We start from the raw sequence: 17,339 nt of genomic DNA on the forward strand, positions 1-17,339 counted from the left end.
GATCTGCGGCCAAAAATGTCCAAAATTTTAGTTTTTTGCGCTGTAGCGCCCCCGTTAGGCCGATTGGGCTGAGACTTTGATAAGTTCTCCCCAAAATGAGCTCTACGATCTGTCCAAATTTCAGCTCTCTAGGCCTTACGGTTTGGGCTGCACGTTCAGTTCTAGGGCAGAAGAATAATAATAATAATAAAAATCCTAACAATTACAAGAGGGTTTCAGCACTGCGTGCTTGAACCCCTAATTAAAGCTGCAAGCAGCATTTACGGGGTTCAAGCACATTAAGGCCTCTGAGGTGGTCTGAGCCAACCTGGATGTACGGATGACAGTTAAACACATCCAAAACGGAGAATAGGCTGACAGACAGACACACGCACTGAAATTAAATGATTAAACTAGTTTTAAGAGTTTGGATGTCATTTTCAGGTTTCACTGTAATCATAATGTGGCAAAATTTTAAAAACTGGTAAGTCTGTATGAACAAAATGGAAAACTTTAACTCAGTGAGATTTAAAATGTTGTAACAGTGTTTTTTTTTTTATTGTTTAGGCATGAATTCATAAATCTTCTCAAAAGTACTGTTTCAATTTGCTGAATGAGCCCATTAGTGGTCTTCCGCTGCCATCTAGTGGTTGCATTTACTCAAACAACACTGTTTTTAAACATAACTGTTATAGTGTAAAGTTTTTTGCCCAATCTCTCTTAAATTTTGCATGCTTGTTTAGAATGAAATTAGGCTTTATTTTACACAGTTTTGATAGTTTGTGGGCTTTCTGTTTGTATAAATAGGCCTTTGTGTACACTGTGAAAAGAACATATTATACAATCACTGGTTTATAGTTGTCCAAATGCAATTTTTCAACATGTTTTTCATTATTATTGACCTTCAGAGTCTAGAGAATTGTACTTCAGTGGTTTTATTGATTTTCAGCTTAAAGCCTTGGACTACTTTGCCAAAGTAACTTTTTTAAATAATCTTCAATATTTAATTAACAGCTTTATTGACAACATTGGTCCCAAAAGTTGTTCAGAATGAGGAGATCTATCATATGATATGAAGATCTAGTGTTTATGTGAATATATGAGCATTTTCAGACAATTTGAGGCCATTTACCATATCAATCTTATGTTTTGAGACCTTTTCTACTGTCATAGCGCCACCTGTGGTCCGATCTCCATGAAAATTTGCATGCTTGTTAAGAGTCACCTGTTACATGTTTTCACCAAGTTTCATAAAGTTTTGAGTTTTCGTTTAGGTTTTATATGCTTTTGGGTATTTTGGTCACGCCCCTTTTATAATTTAGCCAGTTAAAGCTAACCAAAGGACAAAATTCAACATTTTTTTTGATAATTATTGATCTAGAGAGTCCAGAGAAAATTACTGCAGTGGTTTGGTTTCGATCGGGTAAAAAATCTGGGACTAGTTCGCAAAAGTAAGTTTTTAACATATTTGTGAATAACAATTGAACGATTTGATTGACATCTTCGCTCCTTGAGGCAAAGTTGTTCACAAAGAGGAGATCTATCATATGATATGAAGATCTAGTGTTTGTGTGAATGTATGAACATGTCCTACAAATTGTGATCATTTTCTATTGAAAATGTTTGTTTTTGAGGCTTTTTCAACTGTCATAGCGCCACCTATGATCCGATCTCCATGAAACTTTGCATGCTTGTTAAGAGTCACCTGATACATGATTCCACGAAGTTTCATAAAGTTTTGAGTTTTCGTTTAGGTTTTATAGGCTTTGGGGTATGTTTGGCCACACCCCTTTTACTAAATTACCCCTTTACAGCTAACCAAAGGACAAAATTCAACATTTTTTTGATAATTATTGATCTAGAGAGTCCACAGAATATTACTGCAGTGGTTTGGTTCCGATCGGACAAAAAACCTAGGACTAGTTCGTAAAAGTAGGTTTTTAACATATTTGTGAATAACATTTGAACTATTTGATTGACAGCAATGGTTCTTGAGGCAAAGTTGTGCATTATGAGGAGATCTATCAAATGATATGCATATTTCGTTGATATGTGAAACACCACGTGATTACAGAGCCATAAAACTCGTTAGCGCCAACTAGTGGCCGATTTCTTTCAAAATTCTTACAGACCTTAAGGTTCATGAGTTGAACGTACCCAGCGAGTTTTGTTCCGATCAACATCCATTAACCCTTTCAAATAGGTGCTTAAAATTGTTTGGCCAATGGCGGCCATGTTTTTTTGAGATATGCAAATGTCCTCATAGGTACTTGTGCCCCTTCAGACCAAGACACTGCATACCAATTTTCAAGTCGATCGAGCCAACGGTTGCCTAGTTATAGCCATTTATGTGTTTTTTCAATCTTATAGCGCCCCCAAGTGGCAGAGATGCGCAATTTTTTTTGTATGACCAAAGATTGAGCTCATACATATGTGTACCAAGTTTGGTGAAGATATCTCATTCCGTTCAAAAGTTATAGTCAAAATAGCATTTGGCTAACGTTAGCATAGACGCTTTTTGGTGTACTGTTTCGCGTAAGAATTGAAATTTCAACTTTTTTTTGATAATTATTGATATTGAGTGTCCAGGGAATATTTCTGAAGTGGTTTGATTCCGATTGGTTAAAAATCCTAGGACTAGTTCGCAAAAGTAGGTTTCGGATATAGCTCGATTTTGCGAGAAAACGGTGCGTTGTAGAGCAAAAAATGCAGCTGTGCACTTTTGTTCGGGCTAACCCAAGGATTGCAACGATGCCTTGTTTTTGAGTCTACGGCTAACGGTTTACGATCTGTGGCCAAAAATGTCCAAAATTTTAGTTTTTTGCGCTGTAGCGCCCCCGTTAGGCCGATTGGGCTGAGACTTTGATAAGTTCTCCCCAAAATGAGCTCTACGATCTGTCCAAATTTCAGCTCTCTAGGCCTTACGGTTTGGGCTGCACGTTCAGTTCTAGGGCAGAAGAATAATAATAATAATAAAAATCCTAACAATTACAAGAGGGTTTCAGCACTGCGTGCTTGAACCCCTAATAATAATAAAAATCCTAACAATTACAATAGGGTTTCAGCACTGCGTGCTTGAACCCCTAATAAAAATCCTAACAAATACAATAGGGTTTCAGCACTGCGTGCTTGAACCCCTAATAATAGTTATAATAGAATGATTTCTGTAGGATCGGTGACTGATGATGCTAAAAAATCAGCTTTGAAATCACAGTAATATACAATTTTAAAATACATTCACATAAAAAACGTTTATTTAAAAAAGCTAAAATATTTATTTTCTAAATATACAATATATATATATATACAAAAAATGCAGACTTGGTGGCAGAACCTGATTTTACCAAGTGAGACATGTTCCTGGGACAACATCGTTGTTGACCCTGGAATAACATTGTGATTAACCAATCAGATTTGAAGAACCAGTTTATAGATTTTGTGAAGTTTACGCTTAAAATCAGTGTTTGGTGCTTGTACATCAGTGTCATTCATCTATCATTTCCTCTGATTTTAGGGATTACTCATGGTTAAGGTTAGGTTTAGGTGTAGGGATATGGTTAATAATATATTTTTGGAGTAAAATGTTGTTGCAGGGTCAACAAAATATGTTGACCTAGGAACACATCGAACTTGGCAAAATCAGGACGTGCGACTTGGTGAGCAGAAGAGATTTATTTAGGAAATTAAAAATCTTACTGTTTAAAAACTTTTGGACTGGTAGTTTATGCAACATCCATATTTAGCTTGTTATTGTCTAACTGAAGAACTCTTGCTAATGAGATTAAGGATTTATTGTGAGGAAAAGCTTCTTATGCGTGCGTTAACAGAAACCTGACGGTGTTAGCAGACTCAGTTAACAAACCTCCTTGCAGAAGGACAGTTCAGCTGCGCCATATTAGCATCAATCCAAATCAGAGCAAAATGTCTCAAGCTTTACTTCTACTAGCATCGCTGCTGTTCTCCAGCAATGTGGCTCACTGTGATTTCTCTCCAACACTTATTTCGGATATGGCAAAAATTCTAATGGACAACTACTGCTCACCAGAAAAACTTGCTGGCATGGAAGAGGCAATTGACGCTGCAAGTGATAACACGGAGATCCTCAGCATTTCAGATCCTGCCTCCCTTGCCAGTGTTCTGACTGATGGGGTTAAACAAACTATTTTTGATTCCAGAGTGCAAGTCACATATGAGCCAGATTACAAACCTGTAAAACCCCCAGCTATGCCTGACATCCCACCAGAACAACTGGCCGAAATGATCAAAGGCACTGTCAAAGCTGAGGTCCTGGATGGTAACATTGGTTACTTGAAGATCCAACACATCATTGGAGAGGAGATGGCTCAGAAAGTTGGGCCTGTTTTGCTGGAGTACATCTGGGATAAAATCCTCCCATCATCCGCCATGATTCTTGACTTCCGCAGTGCAATCACCGGTGAGCTGTCTGGAATCCCATACATCGTGTCCTACTACACCGATCCTGAGCCTCTTATCCACATTGACTCTGTGTACGATCGCACCTCCGATGTCACCATAGAGCTTTGGTCCATGCCAACCCTATTGGGGAAAAGATATGGCACCTCCAAACCCTTGATCATTCTGACAAGCAAGAATACTCTTGGGATTGCAGAAGATGTTGCATACTGCCTTAAAAACCTGAAAAGGGCCACCATCGTTGGGGAGAACACAGCTGGGGGAAGTATAAAAATCAACAAAATCAAGGTGGGTGACACGGACTTCTATGTGACTGTGCCTGTTGCTAAGTCTATTAACCCCATCACTGGCAAGAGCTGGGAGGTCAATGGAGTTGCACCAGATGTTGAAGTTGCTGCAGAAGATGCCCTTGATGCTGCAATTGCAATCATTAAACTCCGTGCTGAAATCCCAGGGTTGGTTCAAGCGGCAGCCGAACTGGTTGCAGACAACTATGCATTTCCGAGCATCGGGGACTTTGTTGCTGAGAAGCTGAGAGCTGTTGCAGCTAGTGGGGAATACAACCTGATCCCCACAAAGAAAGAACTGGAAGCAAAGCTCTCTGCTGACCTCCTAAAACTGTCAGGAGACAAGTGTCTGAAGGCCACCAGCAATATCCCCGCACTTTCTCCAAAGGTAAGTCTTAGGCATAAAATATCAGATATAACAATACATTGGTTGTTGAGGCAAAATTATGAATTAAACTGTCTTTTAAATTCCAGAATCTCACGCCTGAGATGTTCCTTGAGCTCATCAAAGTGTCGTTCCACACTGATGTGTTTGAAAACAACATTGGTTACCTTCGCTTTGACATGTTTGGAGACTTTGAACATGTTGCTAAGATCATTGCGGAGCACGTCTGGAATAAAGTGGTCGATACTGACGCACTGATCATTGATTTGAGGTGATTATTCTCTTGGATATGTGTATGTCGCCCGAATATGTACAAATTTCAGAAGTGTTAGTCCATAATGTGATATGACCATCCATATTTTAAGGAACAATCTTGGTGGGTCCACCTCCTCCATTGCTGGCTTCTGCTCATACTTCTTTGACGAAGACAAGCAGATTGTGCTCGACCACGTGTACGACAGACCCTCCAATACCACAAGAGATCTTCTGACCCTTACACAACTCACTGGTACATTACTAAACTGACAAGTTTTGATTTTTTTTGTCACTATTATTCCTTACATGTTTTTCATTTTACTTTAGATTGTTTGATCTATATACAAAAAGTGCCGTGTCCAATATGTCATATATTTGGTGGCCAAAATGGTTAGAACACTAGTATTTTAACCAGCTAAAGAATGGTTTTATGTCAGTTATTTATATATTTTGCTGTAGTGTGTCAGTAGGAAATATCGGTTTACTTTTTCAAACATACATTTTCCATTTGTTTATAATAATCCAGTGAGATTTTTGTGCTCCACTCATAGATCTGATCATCATCATCTTTTGTCTTGAGTTACATAAAGAAACAGAACAAACTGAGAGAAACTCAATCCAGAAGAACTGTGTCTCCAAGATGCTTCAAGAAACCTTCCTGCAAAGCTCTTCCTGCAGAAGTAGACAAGAGTGACTCCTGAGCCACTGAGGTGTTCTGTTGTTGGATGTAATAATGAACATAGCAGTCGTCATTTGCTCCCAAAAATTGAGCTGCTGAAGACAAAGTGGATTCTGTTTCTGAAAAGAATGTGACCCCAATCTGGGGTCAACAAAAAAGTGTCTTGGAGACACAGTTCTTCAGGATTGAGTCTGTCTCAGTTTGTTCTGTTTCTTCATATCACTTCAGACTGACTGATGATGAAAACTCACTGGATTATTACAATTAATGTCCAAATTAATGTTTGGAAACGTAAACTGATTTAAAACCATTGTTTAGCTGGTGAAAACACTAGTGTTGTCATAATTTTGGCCACCACTGCATAATACTGCAAAATTAACTGTGCATTTCTACTCTCTATAGGCAGGAGATTCGGCAGCAAAAAGAGTGTGTTAGTCCTCACCAGTGGTGTGACCGCTGGTGCCGCCGAGGAGTTTGTTTTTATCATGAAGAGGCTGGGACGTGCAATGATTATTGGAGAGACAACCCATGGAGGCTGCCACCCCCCAGAGCCCTTCAGTGTTGGTGAAAGCGACATCTTTCTATCTATCCCAATCAGCCATTCAGACACTGCTCAGGGCCCTTCCTGGGAGGGTGCTGGCATTGCTCCTCACATTCCAGTGCCCGCTGATGCCGCCCTCGACACAGCGAAGAGCATCCTCAATAAGCATTTTTCTGGCCAAAAATAAGTTGTTCTTCATGGCCTGGTATGGAAGTCGAATGATACTGAAAATTAGTCATTTAGAAGGATGACATGTAGTGAAGATACTGTCATAATCTGTGTACAGTACTGTAGATATTTAAGGTAATGTTTAGAAAGCGCATTTTTCTATCCCTTCTCTTTTTTTCTGAATTATTTCTAACCCAAAGCATGCATTCTCTTAAGCATACGTGGTGGAGAATAATGAAGTCAATGTTATCAAAGTAATATTCAGATTAGGCCTGTTCTGAATTTATGAATATACGTGTCTGGTTCTTTGTGAACTAGTTTCCTTTGTGCAGATTAAATTTGTTTATGCTTGCGTTGTAAACGTCTTGTTTCAAAAGCAACTTGAATCGTTTTCAGTATAACTGGAGAAAATTGCGTTATATTGAAACCAAATGATAAAATGTAATAAAAACCACATGGAAACTGTTCTAATTGTAATGTGTTTTAAAGATTAAATCAAAAATTCCTTACAACTGAGGTAAAACGGGTTTAACAAACATAAACCAATTGCAGACATACTTGTGTTTCTGAAAGATTTTTCCAGATTATCTTGATCAGATTATTTACCTCTGTTTATCCGCTCACCCACACAACAAAAACAATGTTCATATTTGGTAAGTCAAAATCCACTTTTTGCTTACTTGAGGTCATCATTACACACTATTTTTATACACGTGTTTACTAAACCTTTTCTTTCAGAAGTTATCAGCAAAGATTCAGATGATGGCAGCACATCTTCTTTATCAGTTGGCCAAAGATCATCCACTATCATATTAAAATTACAATTGTGCAGCACCTGTTGAAAACAGGATTTACTGGATGATAAATATTATCCTCCATACAATTCAACAATAAAAATGGACTGCAATATAAGCTTTGTGTTCCTTCATAATGAACAACCAGTTAGGTTTAGGTATGTGTTGAGCACAGTCATGCTGGTTTTGATCAGTCTTTCATACACTGCTCTCCCTTAGGAAAATTACGCATGGTTTAATTATAGTAAAAGTGTAGTAACCATGTTTGGATGCTATTACCATCGTTTTACTACGAATATTTTTTTTTAAAAATATGGTTAATTTCCATAAGAGCAACTGGCCAAGACGATATACCATCTAATATTCAGCATAACAATATCAGTAATAGCTTAGCCAGCATCAAATCTGCTAAATTAAAAAAAAAAAAAAAAAATTGCCAATCACCCGTCTAAACACTTTTCTTCAAAACATTATGACATTTAAGTTATTTAGTCATTTGAGAATTCAGCTGTAATATTTTACAGATGTAGACTAAACATGGTTCCGTACAAAATAGCTATTATCTATCACTTTTTTCTATTAGTATTACCACAGTATTACCTTGCATTTCGGTTTTATATTGGCTTCAGCAGGTGGTGGTGTGTTGTTTTGTTCGTGTTTTATTAACAAATCTTTTAAGCAAATTAATTTATTTCTCCGTTATAAACGCGCGTGGCGCCAAACTGCAGCAGGAGCGGATGTAATTTGGGGGCTGGCCGTGAACTGACTTCTGAAGAAACACGCCCCTTTTGATGAACGAATCCTTAGCTTGAATCGCCTCGTCCTTTTATATATTTACTTACGTACGTATAAGCCCCTACTTCCCCAATACCTTTTACAGTTTATTTATATACTATATAGTGCAACATATAAAATTGTTTGTATAAAAGTATTTTTATTGGAGTTAAGCACTAGACAAGCTGCGATATCAAACAGGACCACAAGGAGATGCCAAAAGATGACTAAACTACTGCCTTGACCTGACTCTACAAGCTTCTGTACAGATCCATTCAGAATCTAAAATCACCTTCAGGCTTCAGCAGCGTCCATTGTAAAACACTCCTGCTTTTAAGCCAAATGCAAGCTGAAAATAATAATTCTGGTGTAACTCTGATCAATCTCTAATGAAGTCGGTCAGGTTTCCTCTGTAGCTGTTTTGAACTTAGTTTGAAATCATTCGTTTACTGGATCCTTCAACTTAAAATTTCACTGATAAAAAAAAAAAAAAAAAAAAAAAAAAAATTTGATTGCAAAAACTTGGTATTGTTACAGAGGTATTGTTTTTGTTGTAATGTACTCAAATTAGGAGTCAATATTTAAATATTATTGGCCCGAGCAGATTGGCTATTTTTGAAAGGGGGCGGGGCTTATATATATATATATATATATATATATATATATATATATATAAATATATATATATATATATATATATATATATATATATATATATATATATATATATAAATATATATATATATATATATATATATATATATATATATATATATATATATATATGTGTGTGTGTGTGTGTGTGTGTGTGTGTGTGTGTGTGTGTGTGTGTGTGTGTGTGTGTGTGTGTGTGTGTGTGTATGTCCTGCCCTCTCTTCCTGTTCAAGTTTAAATTATGTTACTATGTGTTTCAAGGCACTTCAGGGGACCTTTAAAGGAAATCTGGAGCATCCTGACTGTATCACTGTCTTTACTGGGCATGTTTTTTATTGAATATTTGCATTCCAATTGGGATTTGATTAGCTAGTTTTGGTCGACTTCCATGATTTTTGGTTTTAAATTGTTATCAAATAATATTTGTGAGGAATTTATACATAAAATTTTGCAATAATATTCTTAAAATGTGTAAAGAATAATTTCTATTTAAAGAAATCTCTGTTGTCCCACTTTAGAAAAGGATGCTTCAAAAGTGGCACAGCATGTTTTGACTAATGTGGGAAAGTAAAATATACCATGTTATTCAACTGATCAAATGTGAATTAAAAAAAGTTAAATGCCACACAAGTAATTGTGTCCAATTTGGGGCTTATAACAGAGCAATATTATTTGATATAAGATCCAGATTCACAATTTAGCAATAAAAGGACAATGGGATCTGCCCAGGACTGATTATTTCTGTTATGAAGTGCTTTTAACATAACAAAAAAAAAAAAAAAAAAAAAGACATTTAATATTAGAAGTTTATTGAAGTTTAATCACCATTTTAAAGTCATTCCATGTTGCAAATTTGACATCTTAACAAAAATTGTTTATTCAATTATTTTGTTATCTTTATTAAGTTCAATTTTACATTTTTGGCTTCATTATATGGCTATAATTATTGTTGTAAATAATAAAATAATAAATTGTTTTAAATAATATAAGATTTATGTTATAAAATTGTATTCAACATTCCATAAATGAACATATAGGTTACTTTTTTTAGACTTATGAAGAGAACAAACACACTGCAGGACTACTAAATGAATGAAGCAAACGGGTTTGCACATTTAACCACGAGTGTTAAATCTGAAGTTGACTTTGTAAAAAAATAAAAAAAATTGACTATAAGCCAAAACATAGTGTCCCAGATCTGATCATGAGCCGTCCCACATTAGAAAATCCACAAATTCCTAAACTTTTAGCACAAGGAGCACTAATGTGCCATTTCCCCTTTAATTGCAATTTCTCAAAATTTTCTTCTGATTTAGATAGGGAAGATCTTGGGGATTTCATAATGATATAACAATGTTGATTTTGGCAAATAAAGTCAAAATAGCTAAAAGTGTCCCACATTACCCTAATCCACCCTAACACAAACTACTGGTGTAAACGATGTAAACTGCTCAAATGACCTAAATTAAATAATACACATAAAACACCTATAAAATAAATAAAATAGAAACAATAATACATTAATTGTTTTTCTTAAATAAATAAAAAACTCTATAACGTTAGCTTTCTATATTATTTTTCTATTCGACTTGTTTTCTTTGTATGTGTGTTTGTGTGTGTGTGTGTATACTGTAGGCTATACAGTTCATATATATTTCTTGTGATAGCACATGCAGTTTATTTGTCTTGTGTTGGTTTTGATTGCTTCTGTAAATCGCTTTGGATAAATCTATTCTAGTTTATTAATGTACTTCCTCAACATTAGGAGAAAAGCGCAAAAACATTGCCTAACCCGTATATTTTGCTTTTCCAAAGGAAGGGAGGAAACCTTCAAGGAGCAGAGAAGAAACTGACCCATTTTCATTTTTTTTTTCTCCAAGGGTAGAAATATGACACCATGTCCTCCTCCTCAGCTCTGAGCCGGGACTCTTCTCTCAGACGACTGCGTCTTTGCTCTGCACATAACATCAAACATCACAACACATCGGGGCTTTAAACACGTGCATCAGTGCAGCAACAGTTCTCCAAACCCCCCGAACAACAAACCGCCCAGTATTCTATATAAAGACAACTAAACAGACACTCTGGAAGTGTTTTCGTGGTGTTTTCCCTGGACGTCGGCTTTCTGTGCAGTACACTTTGGAAGCAGCTGTTCTCCAGCGTGGAGTTACAGGTTTCAGACTGATGTGAGTGAGGACTGAGTCAACATCCGCGAAACTCCTCTTCTTTTGTGTGTGCATCCTCAGCATTGGGGATAATGTGAATGGCCGTCGGCTGTCTTGAGGATTGATGTGTTTGCAGTAAGAAACGATGGCGAGTTCAGCACTGAAAGCGTCTCTTGGTCTACTTTTCTTTGGACTTTTGTTGCTCGCGCTTCCGTCTGCGAGAGCACAAGAAGATGTGGAGGAGGAGAGATCCTGTCAGGGCGCCTTCGACTTGTATTTTGTCCTTGACAAGTAAGTAACTCTTACAATTCAATCGACTTGCACACTGTTTTTTGAACAAAGAATCCAGTCTCTCTCTCTCTCTCTCTCTCTCTCTCTCTCTCTCTCTCTGTCTAAACGTAAAAGAAAGTCAGTCTGTAAGTTCTATCTCTAAATCTCTTTGCTCTAACAGCTGGTATGCATCATAAACCTGTCAATCACATCTGTATGAAGTGTAGATGTTTTGTGGGCTGTGGTTCTTCTGTTTTCCACACTGAGAGATTCTGCCTGGATAAAGTAGGCCAGTACATTTCCATTCACATCCTCCATCTTTTCCCCAAATTTGTCACCTTCTGCATCACCAAAACAGATATTCACCAGATGTGCATTGGTATCACTTGGCTGGGTTCAGTCAGAGTTCAAGGAAGAGCGAGAGACAATGACAATGCATACACTACCAATGAGTGTTTAACAGAAGTCATCCGGTTTATTTTGATTGTGTCGACTTGTTGTTATGTGTAAAGATGTGAAGTCTGCTGAATAAGCACAATTTCATTCCTCTGTGCTTCTCTTTTCCTGCCTCTAATCCTTTTCCATTGTTAAACAGACCCGGAAAAGCAACATCCTTTCCCACAGTTTGTCTGGGAAGATTCTTTACAGGATGCTTAGTCTTATTACACGTTTATTTGTGTAAAACACCTTTCTGAATGCATTGCAGAATGATATGGTCAGTAAGTCAGTATGTAATCAAGTCACAATATTTCGATGTAGAACGTAAGTTCATTAGGATCGAAGTCGTAATTGGTGGAAATTGTGAGTTGAGCAAAACCTAGTTTGTCTTTACTATCACATATGCTGTTATGGTTTTGTGTGGTGTCTGAAACAGTACTGGTCTCATGAGAAAAGGTGTCTCATATTTATTTGTTTAGATGGGTTAGATTGTTTTAATAGTACCTTATTGTTCAAGGCACTTTGATGAAAGCATAGTGATGTAGTTTGATCATGTGTCAGAAGTTTAGCATGTGCAGCTGTCATAAAGAGAAGACATGTTTGAGGTCATAGTGGATAAAATGAGCAGTGAAAACATTAGAAACCATCAGATGCACTATAAATCCTGTGTGCTTTCTGTCATTGGATTCTCATGTGTCATGCAACATGTTCTGGAACTGATCAGCTGAGTAAAACTGTGTAATTCATGCAGGGTCCTCTTCCACCCAGTTTTTCTCATAATGTAATGGCAAAAGACCCAGCCAACCCAAGCACCCCCCTTTTTCACTTTCCAGACTTTGGAAAAACTGACATTTAGTGAAACATCTGCAGCCCTTTCAGAACATTACAAGCCTTCAGCTTCAACAATTTAAGTAATTTCCTGCATGCATTATTCAGTATTTTTAATCACTGCGTGCATAGAGGACAGAGGCTCATTTTTTCTGTAACTGTTTTATCACCAAATAAGTTGAAGTTGAAGCATCACAAACAACAGCTGTATTGCACAAGAGTGTTTGGCTTCAGGTGCACTTATTCTGAGAAAAGGCAATCCTAGATATGTTTTCGAGGAATTTGAATGTTTATCTGTCGAAAATAATTAATCTCATGACAACCTCACAATGATTTTTTTTTTTAATCAGGTACCTAACCCTAACTCTAAAGTCTGACATCTTTAGCCTTTAAAAATCTAAAACAATTACCACTGACCAACACAGACAGACTGACCAGATAATTAAAGTTAAATATCCTCTTTCCTAAAAGTAAATTTGCTGCATATCATTGTGGAAAGTCCCAGCAAATCAGTGGAATATTGGTTATATAAAAAGATAATGTGGGGCTAAAAAGGGCCAGATTCATAGAAATGATTACGTAAATTGACTTCACGATTGTTCTTCAAGCCTGGCATCATTGCTTCCACTTCTGCTTTCATGTGGCCCAAAAGCTTTCTGGGAAGTCTCAGCCTTGAGTAATGATTCAGAACCAGTCCACCAGATCATGGCCTGCTGTTTAACAAGTGGAATAAAACAAAGAAACTGTCCGTGGGAATGCTAAGTCTGCAATTTGCACAGTACAGTTGTTTGCCGGTGCCATTTAAAAAGAGAACTTGTCTAAAAATGAAGGTTTGCTCATCATTTACTCACCCTCATGTCATTCCAAACCTGACTTGCTTTCTTCTGTGAAACACAAACGATGTTTTGTAAAGGTTTTTGTCCATATTATGCATTTGTGTAGCTCAAACAGTAGAGTATTGCATTAACAACTCCAAGGTCATGGATTTGATTCCCATTGAATTATTGAATTGAATCGGATCCACACTTGAAATGCAATGTAAGCCACTTGAGATTAGGGCATCTGCCAAATACTTAAATAAAGGGAAGGCAATAAAGAGCAAAATAACATAGCATTGGATCCCATTGAAGACCATGTCAAATTGTCCTTGTCAAAGAGCTTGTCGTTTGAGTTTCTGGCCAATGCATTTTAAGCTGTCTCTCTTTATCCCTCTGATCACATGACTCTTGGTATTGGTAATTGTTGAATACAGTCTTTGTCCATAAACAATGTCTGGACATATATTGCGGTCTGATTTACTTCATCTTTATGATAGTTTTGAAACATCACTGTATAAATCATAGTTTTGGTTCCTCTTAACTGTTGTTTAGTTTGAGATGATCCAGGAGTTGAGTCATCTGTTTTAAAACAGCCAGAATAACAGCTGTCGTGTGCCAAGGATTCTCTGACAGCCATGTCAAGTTTCCCAACTAATACACCCAAATTCAGCTCTACCTACCGGGGAAAGCTCCTGGAACAGTTTTAGGAGACATGCATTCCTAGTTAAATGTTATCACACACCAGAAATCTCCTGTCTGGATGCAGACCAGAAACTGCTGTGAAGTTTACCGAGGGCATAAAAAGTATTCGGATATGCAGAAAACTTGTGTTCTCAGACCACTGAAAATTGCAAGACTAAATCGAGAAATTCTGAATCGTACACTCAAATTCCCAGCACAGATAATAAAAAATAAAAAAAGTTTAGAAACTAAAATGTTTTTTCGATTAAGCTGGAGTCATCATCACAGAATGGGATGCATTAACCAGATTGTACAATTGCAATCATTTCTGAGTTTTTGTTTTTCTTAACACATTACCATTTCCAGAGCTTCTAATCCAGATTTATTGTAAAAAACAACAAAAAAAAAAAACTAGAAGAAGCTTTGGATTCTGAATACCACTCCAACAACCAAACCCAGCTGTTTGCTAACTACTTGGCCAGGGAATTAGACCCACTCCCATTCTTTCAACTACACCTCCTCTTTCCCAAATCATGTCAGACAACCCAAAGTCTGCAAACATGTATGAGTAGAGAATGATTTCATCATTGCTATCTTGATTTACCCCATGCAGTGATGTTTTCTGCTTTTTTTCACAAATACACATACTCTATACCTACACATAGATGCAAAGGTAGTATTTTGTCTTTACTTTGTCTGACAGTAAAACACACATCTTTTTATTATGCTTCTACAAGTCTTTGAGCTCTTTTATCATGACTTGTGTTGTACGAGAGAGATTCACATCACTAGAATAATGATGTACCGGGTGCGCTACTGAGCAAGTTTACCACGTAAGAAAAGCCAAATATAAGGACCTGGACTGCCACTAGTGATCATTTTTAGCTGGAAACTGTATGTATAGGTAAGTCTTCCCAATGTGAGCCAATGTTGTCCAGATGTCAGCTGACAAAACGACTCACAGGAAGCAAGTACTAAGTGATAATAAAGATCTGAATTGTGATTTATTTGTTGTTTACCGAGTCTAGGAGTCTAGGAGTGTCACAAAAACCTCACCGCACTCTACTTATTTAAATATGTGATATGTACTATTACAAAATGTTTTTTTAGTCAGTTTATAAACACTGAGAGATCCTCCAGACTTGTTCTGTTAAACTGCTCTAGGCCTAGAAGATGTTTGAAGACCCAGAGGAGCCATTAAAACATCACCATAATATTCTTACCATGCCTTTATTACAAAGCAGGAAGAAGGGGAGCTAATGCTGACTCTACAGAAAGCTAAACCGAGTCGCGTTTGCTGGTCTCCTCTGTAAACATTATTATTAGTGCTTCACAAAGCCCTTTAATCTGAAACGCCAGCAGGTAACTGCACTTGACAGCTTTCTATGAGCTGTGTTTTGGTTTCTGGTTCTGGCAGAAACGCAGATAGGAGAAGTCTAAGAAGTTTAGGATTGGATCTCGAGGGAAGGCTGATCTCAGAGCAGATGGGAACTGTGAGAGCAACACACTTTTCTAATTATCCCTCCTCCAAATATTACTCCACCGAGTCTTCCTGTCTTGGCTCTTGTTAAGTCAAATCGCAATGACTTTCACGTGTCTTAACATATGTGCAATTATATACGAAGAGTTGTGTAACTGTAGCAAAACAAGAGTTTTGGGGGTCATTTAAAAGATGACGTCGCTGTTTGCAGATCTCTTTGTGAACTAGGATCATCTTCAGAGTTGAAATCCCGCTGGCTCTTTATGGTTTAGCATAACCCATCATTAAAATGAGATCAAAGGAGGGCACCGCAACATTTCTCATCAAGGATCTCACTTGAGAATACACCACTTCCTTTGCTAACACTGTTTGCACAGGTGAGAAATCTGCAAGCTAGGCACCAATCCCATGATCGCTGTTACCTCAAGAAAGTCCTGCTTCCAACACAAACAACGTCTATTGTGATGTTCAGAAACCTGAAGTCCTTCGCATGACCTGCATGTTCTCTCCAGCGTTCACCTCTGTTTTGCAGTTTCAGAGTGTGCTGGCTATGAGCTGGCCCCGTCTCTTGTTGACGGTGTTATAAAAACATCTTCCACCCACTCCGTTCCAGAAAGAGCGCTCCGAGAGCATTCATCACCCTCCTTCAGGATTCAGCAGCTTAGCGTTTCTCTGAAGGAACACAAACAGCTTTTTAAGAAGGAATATTTTATTAAAAACAATAAAAATCAGTTCATTTGAGATGCGTTTTTCTTGTCTTACAGGGAGAGTTGAGTCAAATAGATATGTGCAACAGTTTCAAAATATTGGAATAATTAAATTGTTTTATGTTTTTGAAGGGTAAAAGTTGCATTGAAAGATACATCTTATCAACTCACCAAAGCTGCATTTATTTGATCAAAAATATAGTGTGAACAGTAATATTGTGAAACTGTTTTCCTTCATTTAATTTAATTTGATTTCTGTAAAAATTGACAATGAAAACTGCAGTAATGATGCTGAAAATACAGCTTTGCCAATACAGATATAAATTACATTTTCTAATATATTAAAATAGTTAGCATGTATTTTATATAGTCACAATGTTACAGTTTTTACTGTGTTTTTAGTCAAATAAATTCAGCCTTAGTGCACGGTAGAGAGTTCTTTCAGAATCATTTAGAAATCGCAATTATTCCCAATACGTGTTGCACAGATTTTTTTTTTTTTTTTTTTTACATTCCAGCAAAAATCTACTTTAATTTAGTTCTCTCCACTTTGTGTTCATGAAAATGTAATTCTCATCTGTCCCCATCACTAACACTTATTTTTGTATAAGAGACAATGGACATTTGATCTACAAATTCAAAAACCTTTTACTATTTAAAAAAAATTAAATTATTTCTATGTATTTTTAGATTTTAACTACTCATGTAATGATTTGTCAAAACACTCTTTAAATTGTATTGCACCTCTATTACCTTCATATTACCTTCTTTTTTAATATTTCAGGAATTATCTCCAAGGAAAAGTTAAAATAAAACACCCATATCATAATTGTATCTTATATTTTCATGTTTTTCAGTAGAGGATGATTGTAGTGTCAACCCTATTACCATGACTTTGTAAACATTACATACAATCTTGAGCACAAGGCTCATAAATTACATTTTACCATTTAAAAAAAAATTATCTTGTTACCATCAACTGTATGACACAATGCAACGAAA

The 17,339-nt window shown here is 36.8% G+C and overlaps 2 protein-coding genes across 2 annotated transcripts in view; both read left to right on the forward strand.

Annotated features, from left to right (window-relative positions):
* Window positions 1-3,672: 3,672 nt before the first annotated feature.
* Window positions 3,673-7,194, forward strand: rbp3 (retinol binding protein 3). Its single transcript, XM_052571043.1, has 4 exons — window positions 3,673-5,088; window positions 5,175-5,356; window positions 5,451-5,593; window positions 6,422-7,194. The coding sequence occupies exons 1-4, from the start codon at window positions 3,901-3,903 to the stop codon at window positions 6,745-6,747; spliced, it is 1,839 nt and encodes a 612-aa protein (XP_052427003.1). The 5' UTR covers window positions 3,673-3,900; the 3' UTR covers window positions 6,748-7,194.
* A 3,651-nt stretch (window positions 7,195-10,845) lies between these two features.
* Window positions 10,846-17,339, forward strand: part of LOC127969223 (anthrax toxin receptor 1-like) — a 28,835-nt gene continuing 22,341 nt past the window's right edge. Inside the window, exon 1 of the mRNA XM_052571044.1 lies at window positions 10,846-11,406. Coding sequence (XP_052427004.1) covers window positions 11,261-11,406 — 146 coding nt within the window. The 5' untranslated portion in view covers window positions 10,846-11,260. The remainder of the gene's footprint in view (window positions 11,407-17,339) is intronic.

Source organism: Carassius gibelio, chromosome B12, assembly GCF_023724105.1.
Source record: "Carassius gibelio isolate Cgi1373 ecotype wild population from Czech Republic chromosome B12, carGib1.2-hapl.c, whole genome shotgun sequence".
Classification (NCBI taxonomy): Eukaryota; Metazoa; Chordata; class Actinopteri; order Cypriniformes; family Cyprinidae; genus Carassius; species Carassius gibelio.